We start from the raw sequence: 16,265 nt of genomic DNA on the forward strand, positions 1-16,265 counted from the left end.
GTTGGACTCAACATACATTCGTGTGTGTGTGTGTGTGTGCGGCGCGGCAGCACGAGCATATATTCTTAATTAGCATTCGGCAGAATTTTGAGCGCGGCGCGCACAATTTAATATCTTTCTCCGCTTTGCTGTAGTGTGCGGCGCTCGCTGGACAGGCAGCCAGCAAGGCGGGAGTAAATTTGAGACCGCTGCTGATGCTGCTACTGCTGTCCCGACGCGTTTCCCAGAATCGACGTCGTTAACAAAACAAGATCAGTGCATCATTTATAAAATGAATCTCGCCGCACGTATACTAGTGAATGAGGAGAGCGCCGAGAGAGAGAGAGAAAGAGAAAAAGAAAAAACCAAGCCAGGGTGTCCTGACGCGAAAATGAATCGGGAGGAATTCCGCGCTTTTATCTTACCTGTCCGTCCAGCACAGGGCGTCGTCCCGGTATCTGCAACAGGTATTATGCAATTAGTATAATTGCCCACATCAACGCTTGTGTGCATCAGAAATGATGATTACTTTGATGGCAACAAATTTATTGGCCTTCAAGACTTTCCAGTTTCATTGCTATCAGTACCAAATCTCAATTTCATTTATTTATTAAAACAGGGTTTAAAAAATCCCTCATTTTCCTAGAAATCTTCCTGCATCACAAAAACTGGTATTTTGCAGATTTCTCTGGAAATTTTGCTCATCTTTACTCCTGAAATTAATATATTTGTTTAGTCATTTGCAAAATGTTGGCAAAAAAGTAACGCAGTCCAGATTGTAAATGTGAATAAAACCTCACAATAAGTATTTTGTAAAAACTAAATAACGTTAGACCAATTCAACATGTTGCAAAGTAAGAAAAAAACATATTTTTTGGTATATATTCGACTGTTTTAAAACTGTTGTTTGATGCAAAATAGACGGTTGTTAGATACATAAATTTGGTCCAATTAACACGTTTTTCAGCTACATTTTTGCATTTTACCGATGTTTTTGCCTAAACGTTAATACAAATGTGATTTTCTTGACGAGCAGGGATGCTCCAAAAGCACGAAAAAATTGCGATATGAAATAAACATTGTTGAGCTAAAGTAACATTTTTTATCGTTTGATGTTAGGAGGGACTCAAGCCAAAAGTTATTCCAATTGTTTACTCAATCAGCCCTTCAACCATTCCTATAAAAAAGGGAAAAAATCAAAGTCTAGGAGATTGCAAAAAGGATGAAAAATTCAAGATGGTAGAGAGCCAATTTAGACGGTTTTAGACTAATTTTAGATGCTTTAGACGGTAAAAATTATGGTTAAAATTGCTTAAAATTGCACGATTCGTGCTGATTGGATGGTCCCGCAATGATTGGAAGCTAAGAAAAAAATTATCGACCGTCTAAATTTCACAACCCTAATCATATCTAAAGATTCAAAAGACACGAGTTTTTTAAAATTTGAACTATTACATGATTGCAGTCATCAATCTTCTCTAAGCTCTATTCTGTCATCACCGTATGTGCAGCTTTCCAAGTTTACGAAATAATTGTTGCAACGGCACACGCAGGCACGGATTGAATGGAAACGCGACAGAAAAACAATTAGCAGGCTGCTGCTGTTGATGCGTGTGTCGAGATCAGAAGAGCCATTCAAAAGGTTAGACTAGGACAGCTCGTAAATTTTAATGGCAGCACGCGGCGTGCGCCACTCGTTGCCGTTTGCGTGGAGAGCCAAAGTGTGAGGCGAGAGGCGCATTTTTTCTCGCAGGAACGAGAGGAAAAAACAGACAAGAGGCGATCGTGCCCTGATTAGAAACGACGCGCACCGAAAAGGGCATATCGCACGCACGAGTCAATTAATCGAGTGTGTGTGCTGTGCTGCCGGCGTCTCGTGCCGCGCGCAAGGAAGCCTCCGAGAAGACTCCGCGCCGGGGACAAAGGTCAGAAGAACGGGTCCGAGTGCTATTAAGCGTCCAGGTCACGTGTCGCGCATACGAAACTCACATCACGTAGGGCAGATCTCTTCTTGCGAGATGGCCCGCCGTACTAATGCCGCGCGCGGTGTACGCCCGCGCTGCGTGCTCTCGACGCAGACCTGTACGGAACGGACGCTCGATCGGGAATAGGAGCACGTCCCGCCCGCTTTATGGAGTCATTCAAGGCTAGGAATCGAGTACCTTACATGCGAATCCTTTTTGTATTGCAATCGGGGAAAGAAAGCGTCAAACTTGTTTATTTTTAGACGGAGCAAAAAATGAACGACGACGGAAAGAGGCTAAAATCCTGTCTCTTTATTTCGCTTTGATTTTAAGAATATTACTTTGCTGTTGTTTTTGATGCCTCAAAATAATCTGATTAATTTGCGAACTCGATTTTACTAACATAACAAAGCGTTTAAACCCTCAACTCAAAAGCATTAATTTTTAATTTTGTAAAAGCTTGATATGGGTTTGATTTTGATGATGCTTAAAAAAGCAATTTATATTTTAGCCTATTTATATAGCCTAAAAAAGTACAAATTATTCAGTTTTCATTACCAGAGTGGAGGAATATGGCTAGTGGACTGATGTTGAAGGACATGCATTTAGATTTGGGTAGTTTTTAAAAAAAGTAAATATGGCGAAATGGCGACCCAACGCTACTTTTTCGTAAAATTTGATTTTGCTAAAACGAAACCATTCGAATTCAAACACACCATGAGTACTGACTTCATCTCTGTCTAGCAATAAAGTAAATCTTACTAGACATATCAGCATTTAATCACTGTGCTGTGGAGGTGATGGGAAAATGGGTCGATTAGGAGTAATAAATTTTGAAAAAAGAAGTTTTTGGTGCCAGTACTAAAAAAATAGATTTCCTTTTATCTATAACGCCACTGGTAAAAAATTATTTGCCAATTATCTCTGCATAACAGATTTACGTTTTGTCCGACACAATGTTTCAAAGCAAACATGATATGATAATCTCTCAACACTTTGGCTCATTTTCATTGATGGATACTGCATGGGTAATGAGAGTCTGGCTCGAGATCCATTCATGCGAGTGTAATTATCGTCATTCCTCCTCACGCTCGATTTGCTATGCATAATTTAAAATGCAAACGTCGAGACGGACGGACGCGCCGAGCGTAAAAATGCGCGCCGATAAAAGTGTCCTGCACTGACTGACTGAGGGCTGGAGCAAAACACACGCATTTCTTATCCGCAGCGCGAGGAACACGAAATTTCAATTAAATTAACATGTTTTGGTAATGAGCTTCTTAATTTATTACTCTTGGGGCGGCCGCCGAGGCATATTGGCGGAGTGGAGGAGCCGCAGATAGAGAGAAGAGAGAGAGAGAGAGAGAGAGAGAGAGAGAGAGAGAGAGAGCGTATTTCGCCGAGCTGTCGCAATATTTTCCCAATTAACACTCAGTATTGGCGGTTTTGTTCGGCCGGTGCAGCCGCTGGGGGACAATAATGCAAGAGCTTTATGGCCCCGAGCCAGGTGAACCGCCGCTCTCTTTCCGACAAATTGCTAATAATTGATTTCATGGCCCACCTCCGTATTCTTCGAGCTATTTTTCTCTGTCTTTGATTACAATGTCTTTCCAAGGGGAACAGAACTCAAAATTAGATCGGCAACCATTTTCTTAAGCCTTTTTGATAAAACTAAGCTGAGAGGATGGCAGGTTGGAAATAATCAAAGACGAAGGATTGGAAAGCCCCATCAAATTATGTTTTTTTTGCTCTGGTGTCTTTTTGTTTTTCTCCAAATTATTTAAGAAACTCGAAATATTACATTATTCACTAACTTTCCCAAAAAATGTCAGATGAGCATCGATTTAATCATTTATATTTTCGCGAATTATCTGGTTAAATCAATAGATTATATCAGAATTTTTATTTTAGGACTAATTTGGGATTTTGTGTTCTCATAAATAGTCGGCATGACACTATCTAATTAAATAACTAAAAAGAAAAGGAATTAATAATGCGTCGTCACTTAAAAATGTTGTCAAATCAAACTACCAGCTTGCTGAGTTTCCAGACAACAAGCTTTTCCTTTCAAGGTGGCAAAATATTACCTTAGTTTCCACACTCCTTCATTATGCATCAAGATGAGCCGAATGATATGCAGTTTTTTTATTTCTATTTCTTAGATTTATCCGCCCCAGTATTTGCAAAATTCCAAAATTTTCCATATTTCCTAGTTTGAAAATTCAATTTCTATATTAAGTGAACACGTTTTGAGATTTTACAACAAGTTCAAACCTGCCCTGGAGCTACTTTTTCGGGTATTCTCAGAGATGTTTACAATCCCGCTGGATTTAAAAGATGGCGTTAACCGCAAGAGTTACGAAAAAGCTTAAAATTATTAGGATATGACCCCTAACGACCTTTGCCCTTGATTTATGATTTTAAATTTGAGGTTTGTTTAATAATATAAGCTTAGATTTTTTTAAATTAAAATTGAACAACTAGAATCCTTAAAATGTTCGAAAAAGCCACCTTAAAAATATGGAATATTTTCACAGATTTTTTTAAAGTATAACTCGTGTGTAATTAATTTGTTTGACATGAGCAAAATTCGTACTGTACCTTTAAATTTAATTTTTCTCAAAATTTTTCATTCCGAACTGCACTCAAAGCAACATGGCTTGGAACAGCTGCTCTGCATTAATCTTGTAATGCAAACTAGCACGGATGCTCCAAATCACAAAACTCAAAACTGTCCCCTCTCTGCTCTGTGCTCCAACCAAGGGAAAAGTCAAAAGTGCAATGACGCCAAATAGTAAAACACACCTGTCTTTACGACCGAGTGGCAATGAGAGCAGACGATGCTGAGGGAGAGAAACTTTCCCGGGTGACAAACAGCGTTTTCGCATTTCGACTCAGTGCTTGTGTGTGTATGTTTATAGTTACGCGTACTAATCCGACGCGCAATTTGCATAAATGCAAAGCCACGCGCATAAAAATAAGTCGTCGGCGGGAGCTTCTTGCGGGTAATTAGGAGCTAGGCGTCATTACCGCGCGCGACGCTTAATTACGTATTCATAATCGCGCGCGCGCATCAAAGAAGCGACGACGCCTTCAAATTTTTAATGGAGCGTTCAAAAAAGCAAACACTCGGGCACGGCGTGCCGAATCGACTCAATTACCGCTTCTTTCTCAATGAAAGCAATTAATTTAATCGATCGCATCGACGTCGCCGTGTGTTATTATTAGTGCGAGACGCGTTGGCTGCGTGTAATTTCGTTTTCGGCCGCTTCCTTGTCATCGCACCAGACCTTTAATATGCATAAATTTCTATGCTCTAAGCAGCTGTAAGTGCTGCTGTTCAAACTTGAGTGTAATCACCGCTGCTGCGTTATTAAAGAAAGTTTTATTAACAAATTAAATTATTATAATCAGCCCCGGGAGAAGTGCGGGAATGAAAAGGTCCGCGAGTAATTGCGGAATGGTGCTTACTACGAAGGCCACTAGATTTTGCAATATTTTTTTACAAAAATATTTATAAATAAATTTGGTCTCAATTCAACTCTTGAAATGTCATTTTTTAATGAATTTTTGGGTGTGAAATCATTATCGCGCTTGAAACTTAGACTGTATTGAACGTTTTAATAGTGAATCGAGTGATTCACTAAACAATTAAGTTAAGGCTGTTTTAGAAATCTCAAAAGGCTATTTGAGTTTTAGTAGAAAGTAAAATTATGCTCATGTGATATGCAAAATAATTATAGAAGATCTAGGAGATAAATATTCGATTAGTCTACGAGTAAAATGATTTATAATATTAATGAAAATCAATTCATTGCAAAAATATAAAACGTTAAATTATCGAGAGATCTCTAACAAATCTCACATTGGAGAATTTATTTATTTATTATCGTTGATATGGGATTTAAAGCAACATTTCCAATACCAGTGGCAGAAATATACGCCATGCGTATACTAAACTTGTAGTTCTAATCTGCGTGGGGCCGGTGCGACAACCAGCACTCTTCCATTATTTTCACTCCTCATTCATTTAATTATTGCGAAAAATAGTGGCTCTCGCAGGAGAAAAAGAAAGAGAAAACGGCAAAGACAGGGAAACGCTTTTATCAAGAGACAAACAGACGAGATAAAGTGGTCGAATATAATTATCCGTGTATAAATACAAGTCTGCTGCGGCGGCATCGGCGGCGGGAGATGAAAAAAAAAATTAGAGACACGGCCGACGAGCGAGCGAGCGCGGTCGTTTTTTGCAGAGCAAATAACTAAGTGGACCGATCGAGCGCTTTGAATTAAACAAGAGCAAAAACGTGGGAGGGCATTTTCTCATTGTGCGCCGATTTTCGGAATAAATAACGAGAGACGACCACTCGCTCTCTCCGCGCGTCTCATAATAGCTGGCTATAAATTAATTGGATAATCTTTTAATGCATTCAGCAGCGACCAGAATTAATGTGACTTTGCGCGAATAATTAAGTCACCTCCTCGAATGACAAATGACGCAATTATCGCGCTGATTAGCGCCACCGCCGCCGCCGCCGCGTGAGAACGAATACCGATCGCATTTCAACATTTTTTTAATCTCGAATTTATTGATTGGCGCACGAGGTATTTCTATTTTCCAGTCTACAGGTATATTAGATATTACTTGTTCTCGTCTTATTATATTAGTCACCCTTAAGAAAAATCGGCAGTCAAGGCGTCTCTACTCTGTGTGGAAAATTATTACATTTGGATGGTCACCTTGGTGAAAATTATAAAAGGAAAAATCAAATGACACGTTCTCGTACTGTACAGCAGCTTTTTCGGCCCCGCAGGCCTCATCAGCACTACTTCATCTCCAAAACGAAATTCATAGCCGCAGTATCGCATGTCTTTGGATTTTTTCTCATACATATTTCACTAAGCTGACCATCCAAATTTTATTTTCCTCACAGAGTATATAGCCATTCAGTTTCTTAAATTTAAAAATGAATTCTGTGCGTATTTTTTTCTTTGTTTTATTTTTTTTTTTAACTTTGATTATCTGCGTTGATATTATTATTGTTGGTTCAGCGATCGGTAGCTGATAGGATACATAACTTTATACGGATATGTTTAATGATTGAATTTAAAAACAAAATGACAGCACCCAATATGAGTAATAACTTATAAATTAATATTCTATTACAAATGCATATTTGCTATGAATTCAAAAAATAATTCAATTAATTTAAATAAAGGTACAAAAATTTTATCCTATATTGAATAGTTTAATTATATCCTACAAGAATGTTAGTAATTTTACATTTTTTTTGTAAATATATTAAACAAATTTAATTAATAGTAAAATGGTTTAAGAAAGTGAAGACATGCTAAAGATGAACCAAAAAAAGTTTGAATAGGAATTAAAAAATTGATAGATTGGGGCATCAGTCGGAGCCCCGTCATCAAACGTGACTTTGTACAAAGATCTCAATGTTATAACGGACGCATCCATATGCGCTTTTTGCAACCGATCTGAAAATTTGATGAGAGCACAAAGGCAAAAGCGATTTTGGTGCAGTGCAGGAATTATTCAAGAGGGCACACGGCCGGGGAAAAGTGTGTGTTTGCGCGCGTGCTTTTGCTTTGTTGCCGTCGCGGCGACACACTGCTGCTGCAGAGATCGAGAGGAGAGTGTGCGGCGTGTAATATGATGTAAGTTTGATATGTTGATCACATCCCGGCCATAAAGCAAAGCGCCCGCCGCCGAGCTTAGGAAATTGCCATTACAATGTGCATGGCAACATGTGGAAACAACTGCCTTTGTGCCTCCCCGAAATTTACACAGAGCTGCACCTTTTCAGTTATGGCGAATGCAGACGGGCAAAGTTTTATTGCAGCATTCCGCCACCGTGTCGGGGCAAATTTGAGCAAACGAGTTCTCGAATTTTCATATATTATGCACGCCTTTTTCTCTGGATTCTAACGCATATTGAAAAGTTGCAACATGCTACACCGCACTCGGTATAAGGAAAGCATTATTGCAAACGATTTAGATATTCAATATATTATTTCCCCTATACATTTTTCCGTTTTTTTTACTGTCTAAGAGAGGTTCTTTAGCTGGTAAAGAGAGCAGAGAGAACGGATATGTAACAATTTTTTGTATTTATTTTTGTTTAAAATTATGTTCTGAGATTTTATTATGATGCAATTGGCACAGCGAAAATAAAGATTTATCTGAAATCACTTTTAATTGTGCTCTAATATTATTTTGTTCTTAATTTTTGATTACATATTATAAATTAAATAAAACAAACTCCTGTCATAGAATGATCAGTCGAAGTTGTACTTCTTAATTGAAGAATACATTTAAAAACGCAAAAATAATAAATAAAGGAAATAATGAAACTTTTTCTAACAAAAAATGATCATTTCTTGCTATCATAATAATGAATTTAATATAGATAAAAGCCATAAATTTTAATATTAAAATATATATATACAGTATATATAAAATATTCAGCAAGAAGCATTCACCGGTGCGAGCGTGAGATCACAATTCGAATTTTGATTAATTATTATTATTTATTATTTTTAACCAGAAATAAATAAGAAGTATAAAAATGTCTCCCTGCCTCCCTCATAACGAATAACGTCTATTTTTAAACGCCCAGGTTCACAATTTTATAAAATCAGATCAGAATCTGATTAAAAAACCTCTTTCAATATCATTTATATCTAACTGAATCAAGCTTAACTTGCTTCCCCTTCCTTTTAAATTATTATCTATGTTTTAGCATCTTTTCCGCTCTAATTTCCTTTGTTCGATCAAGCTGTCACTCACCTGTAGTAAGGGAAGGCTGCAGACGGGACGTGGAGGTCGACAGGGTGTTGGTGGGCGGACATCTGGTGGTGGTGATGGTGGTGGCCGCCGCCGGGCGGCTGCAGCTGGCCCGAGAGGTGGGCAGCGGCGGCGGCGGCCGCTGCTGCATGTCCGGCAAACAGGGGGCTGGACAGCGGCGAATGGTGGTGCGGGGCTGCCGGAGGCCCGTTGCCTTGCATGATGCGTGGGTACAGCCTGCTGACGGTGACGGCTCCTGGCTCGAATGGCAAAACTAATCTCTTTTCTCCGCACCGCAACTAAAACAAGCAATAATAGAACTCTGTGAAAATTTAAAGATTTTTTTGCTACAAAACTTTTATTTTTCCCAAGCTAATCTTTTTTCTCAACCGGCAAGAAGAAATCGAAAATGCATCACGTCAATTTTCACTTTCTAATTTTTGTGAAAAATTTATAAATTATTAACAAGAATTAATATTTTTTAAATGTGTATAAAATATGATCACATACGCACGCCCTATTTTTTGACACACTTGTTGATAAATCTTTTCAATTATAAACAAATAAAAATGGGAGCTGTGATTGAAGTTTCTAGTGAACACCTGTCTGTTTAGGTGCAAAACAAGTATAGCTAAACCTAGAAAAGGGTGTTTTAATTTTAAAATTTTGGGAAATTTTTTACAACCTGTTTCTGAACAATTTTCTCTTCAACTGATTATAAAATAATTTTTAAATATTATGCTCATATTGTACTTGTTTGTGATAAAATAAATTAAATTGTTTGGGTTCATTGAGTGATTAAGGTGAAAAGGAAGTAAATAAGTTCACTCGTTTACCTCATTAGCCAAAATCGACACTCCACTGATTTTGGGAAAAATTGACTTGAATATACACCCAACAAAAGACAAGATGCATCGATTTGTACAACCCTAAATGAATGAAAAAGGCTGTCGTAAAATTCACAAACTGCCGGATTAGTTATTTTTTAACTTCCCGATTCATCCTAACTCGTACTTAAAAACAATTCGGCATTTAATGCAGCAATAATTATAATAATACACACGCAGGAAACTATTGAAAGAAAGAGAGAAAAACCCCAAGAGACTTTGCTCTGCGTGGATATTAATTTAAGGGTGGGTGGCTATGCGAGACTTTTGAGCTAAATTCATACGTCCCCAAACTAAACTGCACACTTGACCTGTAAAACAAAAATTTAACCCAGCAGTAAACTTAAATTCTGTTCCAATCTGTACCAAATCGAGTTTTTTCTTCCATAAATTTTAATTATAAAAAAATTAAAACCTATATGTGGCATTCATTCGCCAATTTTCATTCCTATATTAAAAAGCATTGTTTGTTCAGGCTTTCCCCACCTATTAAATTCGTCTGCCCAGCAGCCACATTTGTATGCAACTCAGGGCTATAACACACGCCGCACAGCCAAACACACAACCCCGACGTCGGCGCCAAGTTTGTATTTACAAACACTTCCCTAAATCACGCTCGTATTCAAGAAGAAGCACCACCAACCCTTTCCCGTCCGGCTGCATTAAAATCGAAAAGGAGCCAGGGTGAACCTACCCGCTCTTACATGGCCAGGTGGCGCGGCGCCAGCTGAGAAAGGGTGCTGCCAACTCTGTCGTCGCGGATCAGGGTGCGATGGACACGTGTATCCCGAGCACAGCAATCGGCACTACTAACTCGTCAACAAGTTGCGATCATCTCGCGCTGGCGCTCCGCCTCCCAAGGCGTGGTCCAGATCTGCATTAGGCCAATCGAGCCGTAAACTCACCTCAAACACACCGACTCTCGCGCCGCTGCATTGTCTCCAGCCGAAACGGCGCAGCAGCCCCGTTCATTCATTCAATACCCTCGCACAGCAGGTGTGCTAGTTTTACGACTAGATTTGTTTGTTCCCACCTGTCTACGCGTCACTTTCGTCTCTTTTTTAAAAGGGCCGGTCTCCTGATTTTGGTCTAAACACGCTTCAGGGCCTTAAGCGTAGCACAGGCAACTCGCGATGTTTTATGTTTTTATTCAAACCTGATTTCCCCACAGGTTTTTAAAGCAGCCTAAAACTTTGGGGTTCTCAAACCAGTCCCAATTTGCAAGTGTGCAGGGTTTATCTAAAGAGGTAAAATTTTAAGTGTGCTGAAATAAGATTTAAACTAAAAATCTTTCAATATGATAATTTGAATTAACTTGTATTTTGTTGTTTAAGAAAGTTTAAAAAAATATTTCTTTTCACGCCTGACGCCTAAAACTACAATCACTGGAAATACTGACAGTGATGAGCTACAAAAATTGTTTCCTTCAATACCCTGAATTCGGATTATTTTTTTTGGTCCAACCACTCGCTTTAATCGAGCGATAATTTTAAATCATGGAACAAAATTTTATATTATATTAAAAGTTCAATAATTAACTAATCGATGATAGCAAAGAGTTCATCTCAAAAGTCAAGCAGCTAGTTTGGCACCACCAATTTTATGACTTGGACGAATTTTATGTCTGAAATTATGTTAAATAGCCTAAATAGGCGTTTCTTGACGTATTTTTAGAGCCACCCTGTAAAAATTTTTCACTTAACAGTATAAAATACTTCTGAATCTGAATTGACTTCAGTTTTAATTTTAACGCAAACTAAAGCACATGATGGAAATCTACAAATTGAGTTTTCACTCGAGTTGGTTCTGCAACGGTTCTGACAGCGGTGACAAACGGGTTGCATAACACGATTGACAGAGATGACAAGGGGAGATAAGGCGTGTGGTCTATACTTGCCTGACACCAATCGTCGAACAGGTTGCAATAGTTTTCCCATAATACTGAGGACTCTATTCTAACTTCTAACTCTTTCATACTTTTTTACATTAAAAACGCAAAGCTGATTCATTTAATTTTTTATTTATAGTTATTGCTGTCGACTGTATCAGATAAAGTTTAATGACAAATATTCTCAAAAATTTTCTTATGAGTCATAGATACCAGATCTAAATTGAGGAAACACTGGCTATGAATAATTAGCGGTTCAGCCCGCTTCCAAAAACTTCCAGCGGGAATCCCTTCGAAATTTTCCTATCAAGGCAACGGAGTGAAAAATAAGATGAAATCATCACTAGTGGTGTCGTAAATTTTTCTTATTCTCACCATTCTCGGGAGACACTTGGATATAATTCCAGGGAACGGTAGTGAGGATATCTTTATAATAATTTTGATCCCTGGGACGCATAAATCTCTGACAGTTGACAAAAGTGATCACCAGATAAGCATTTACATGGAAGGTTAACTAAGTGAGAAAGGCAAACTCGAGCCTCAACGCCTCATGTTCTTGGAACAAAAGCTGATACTCATCTTGCTACCGTGTAAAACGTGGAATTCCATACTTGGACATGTTTTTAAATTCAGAGAGTATCATAATAATTGTATGTTAAAAATTGCGTTACTCAAATGATTTTTAATTTGCATATTTTAATTTTAGCATTTTTTTGTATTTTAATTATTCCAAGGATTGGAGAAAAAGAGGAAATTAGCATTTGAGACAATAGATTTTGGAGATATATTGCTCATTTTTACTGTAACTTCTTGTAATTTGTTTTTAATTTTCAGAAAGTATCCTTATTTATAATTAGAATGAAAACGTGGACAAAAATTAAAACAGAACATTATGAGCAATGTTGTAATGGAAAACTATCGAGAAAGTATAGTAAAAATTGAATAAAAAATTTAGCAATTTTTAATGCACATATTCTACAAATTTGCAAATGACTTCGTTAACAAACAAATTATTAAAATATTAAACCCAACCACTGACATGGTTTCATATAAATTATTGAATATTTCGTGGATCAATGAACAGTATATGATCAATGATAAGATGGCAAAACACACATCATGTTGTTTGTGGTTTCCAGAGTAGTAACTTCCACTCAAAAAGCGAATCAGTAGCGACCATGACATAACTTTGGTGAACAAGCAGAGTACATAAGTTCGAGTAAACATATCTTTGCGAGTGAGAGAAGGAGCTGCACGGGTGACTAACAACGAACGGAACCCCGAGACTCGCGCACTCTCTCATATCAAACAAATTTATAGCCCGAGATGATGTGGAGCGATATTCCCCAAGACCAACGAGATCACGTACGCCGATACGAGAGGCGCTCGCTCTCTCGCTGCTTTTTGTGCTCGTAAAAAGTGGGAGATAAATAAATTTACACGACCGACAAACAACAAAAGAGCGGCATGTGTTGCTTTTTGCCAGTACGTAAATCACCACACCGTAAATTTATACGAATCAATTTTCACTTAGAAAATTCCCCTCAGATTTCGTCTGCGTGGAGTCCGCCGATGATTCAAAGCGTCGTTTGATTTGTTTCGTCTATTTTAACCAAAATATATTTTGTACTTTTTTTGTCATGCACTAAAAGAATAAATAGCAAAAATGATGTGAAGAACTATAGAAAAAATGGCAAAAATATCATCTCTTGCCCCATTGAGAATGATTTATACACATGTAAATTTTTATTTATTACTACTTTTTCTGCGTATTCTATAATCTTCAACAAAGATAAAACTTAGTTCTGAAAACATTTTATTTATTTATATGTGTGTGAAGAAGATGGGATAAAAAATGTTCTGCAGCTTCATCACCAACCATGTCACTAATGTACAATTTGGTTCTTTATTTTTTAAATGTGTCAAACTTATTGAACTCAGGTACTTTTCAGTGGATTAAACTAATATCACAAGGTGAAAATTTTCGATCTACTGATATGGAGTCTCGAAGAAGTAAAATCCTTAATCTAAATATCATCAAATGTGAGTCAAAATTTAATTTAATGACCTATTTTGGAATTGTTGGCATAATATTTCGTTAAATCTCAGTAAATCAATTTTCAAGAACTTTCGACCACTGAACCTAATTCAAATGACGACAGGCTATAAGAATTCAATGAGTGTTTGATGCCTATAAATGAAGTGGACATTCCTAGATTTCAATATTGGTTAAGAGGGTAAAATTAAATAAGTCAGAAATTCAACAACAATCAGACATTAAACTTAGCACCTTTCCATTTCTTCTGTTACACGTTCCCAATTTGTTCTTCACAGATTTTTGCGATTGAATGATAGCCAAAATTGTATGCACCTGTCGTACAAGTTTTCTGTGAATTCGGGAAAGGGACACAAGAAAAACTGTTTGCCCCGAATGCAGCAGTGATTACTGTTCACACGGCCCACAGAAACAAACAATGAAACTGTATATCCGCGCCATAAAAAGCAACGATTGCGAATGAATTTAAATTTGCGTGGTGTGGTTCCACGAAAAAGTCATCCGAAAAACAAAGGTGCATAGTCTCAATAATCCGCGAGGCTCATCTCTGGGCGGTGCGGGCGCTGTGCGGGTGGAATCTCAAGCAGCAGCAGCAGCGCTCTGTGTGCTTCTTCAAAATTCAAGCGGCACGGTGTGCACTTAGGTATTCCGATCTGGTTCGTGTCGTCAGGCAGCAAAAATTTGTATGTATCGAGCATTTTCGTCATACGGACGACGTGTCGTGATTTAACAATCATTGACGCGCGGCCATGTTTTTAATCCGCGACTTAGCCGCTGCTGAATTAAAAATAATGCGCCGCGCCAGCCGCTGAAGAAAAATTGTCACTCATTACTCTCGGCCGCGTTGTCCCTGGCTCGCTCGCTCTCTGCCAGCAATTATGTGGTCCGGTTTCCATTGTTCGCGACCGAGGTCAACTTTTTCTGCTCTCTTTTACCTCGCGTTTTATTACGCGCAAAATGGCACGAGATATTGAATATGACCGAATCGTTTTGATTTTATTGATCGATTTATGACATTGCTAATATTTAACATGTGACAAAAGAACAGCTCTAAAATCAAAATACTATATTATTTGTTAAAATCTTTATTTAGCACTTTTTGTAAACGTCATAGTGCATATTTTTATAGTTTGATATTAATAAATTATGCTATTTATCAAGTAAGTAAATTTTTGATAAAGTCAATGATAAACTTCTGTGCAGGTTGTAGATTGGTATTTTAATTAGATGAAACAAAAATTTCATTGAAGTTTATTCTCTCGAAACTTAGGTTATTTTAAAGTGCGGTTTTTCTCTGAATAATATGAAAATATTAATGTAAGTTTCGAGCTTCTTTCATTATATTAAACCCTTGTAATTTTGATAAATATTTAAAAAAAACTTTTGAATTCAAAATTATTAATTTTAAATTCACAATTACGTTAACGTTATCTGTATTCTCTTTGCAGTTTTGACATTTTAGGGCTTAAAATCTTGTTCATCCTAAAAGAGTAAAAAGAGTATCCATACTAATATAACGATAAGTGGTAAATTAGATAGTAATAATAATTTTATTATAGCGTTATAAATGGCGCCCAACGTGGGGCCCATTTATAACGAAATAAAAAAACGTTATTATTGTCCATCTGGTGCGAAGAATAGCGACCCAGAATTTGTTCCCGTCATAGACCAAATTGTTCGTGAGGCAGCTTGGGAGACCCTGTTGTTGGACATTATAATATTTCCTAGCCATTTCTTGAAATTTTGATCAATGATATAATACGATATGTGATAAATAAATAATAATAACGTTTTTTATACTAACAACACATGACAATTAATTTCGTGAGTGTTCTACTTCGCAACTGTGTAAGAAATCTTGTTATATCTGATTTTTTAACACCAAAATTTTCTGGACCTGGGGGAGCAAATTAGATGGTTTGGTTTTGCTCCGGTCAGCTCACAGCTCAGCGTTGGGGAGCTGCTCATACACACATATTACATTTTTGTGAGCGAGGTGAATTGTGGTCGGCTGAAAACAAAAACTCCTCGTCGGACACTCGCATGCTGTGTAATTTTCTCATCGGCCAAAGGCCCCGATCGGTATAAAAAATAATGCTCCAGATGATTGGAACTCACCACAAAGAATCGAGCGCCGAGATGCATTTTGCCCGCTTTGGTCTGCTTCTGTCTCTCCTCATCTTGGGCCATTTCACGCATCAATTCGAAAAAGACACGACTTTTCGGGTGCATTTTGCTCCGAGACAAGTTATTGCGTTGCATTATTTTTGTTTAAAAGCAATATTTAGTTATTTTTATCTCTACTGCAATTAGCAATGAGACTATCTTATTTTGATTAGTGAAAATTGCACAGCTTTTTTCACGAAGAGCAAAGATAAGACTACACTCTACGCTCGTTAATTGAAACATTGTAAGTGCTAAATCAAAGGAGATTATAGCAGATAAGCTGTGCACGTAATGAATATTTATTATGACAAATAAGAAACAACTGGGGCAAACAACATATTATTATGTGACTTTGTATAATACAATGTGCCATGTGCGCCGAGGAGAATGCAGCGTGCTTATGCTACTAATGCTGGATGCATGTCAAGTGTAACTAAACATCTGTGAAAATAATTAATTGTGTCTAAACAGTAATTGGAAAAAATAATCAGAGTAAGATGTTAAGTAAAATAGCGGAATG

At 37.6% G+C, this 16,265-nt stretch overlaps 1 protein-coding gene across 6 annotated transcripts in view; it reads right to left on the reverse strand.

Annotated features, from left to right (window-relative positions):
* The window catches only part of trh (trachealess), a 64,303-nt gene extending 48,487 nt beyond the window's left edge, over positions 1 to 15,816 (reverse strand). For 2 of the 6 annotated variants that reach the window (XM_065488081.1, XM_065488077.1), the window contains exons 1-3: positions 15,698 to 15,815; positions 8,752 to 9,047; positions 405 to 437 (exon numbers count right to left, since the gene is read on the reverse strand). In XM_065488081.1, coding sequence (XP_065344153.1) covers positions 405 to 437; positions 8,752 to 9,047; positions 15,698 to 15,811 — 443 coding nt within the window. In that variant the 5' untranslated portion in view covers positions 15,812 to 15,815. Of the gene's footprint in view, positions 1 to 404; positions 438 to 8,751; positions 9,048 to 10,329; positions 10,452 to 15,697 lie in introns of those variants that run through there. The other 4 variants (XM_065488078.1, XM_065488079.1, XM_065488083.1 and 1 more) reach the window with 4 other exon arrangements.
* Positions 15,817 to 16,265: the final 449 nt, after the last annotated feature.

This window comes from Cloeon dipterum, chromosome 4 (genome assembly GCF_949628265.1).
Source record: "Cloeon dipterum chromosome 4, ieCloDipt1.1, whole genome shotgun sequence".
Classification (NCBI taxonomy): Eukaryota; Metazoa; Arthropoda; class Insecta; order Ephemeroptera; family Baetidae; genus Cloeon; species Cloeon dipterum.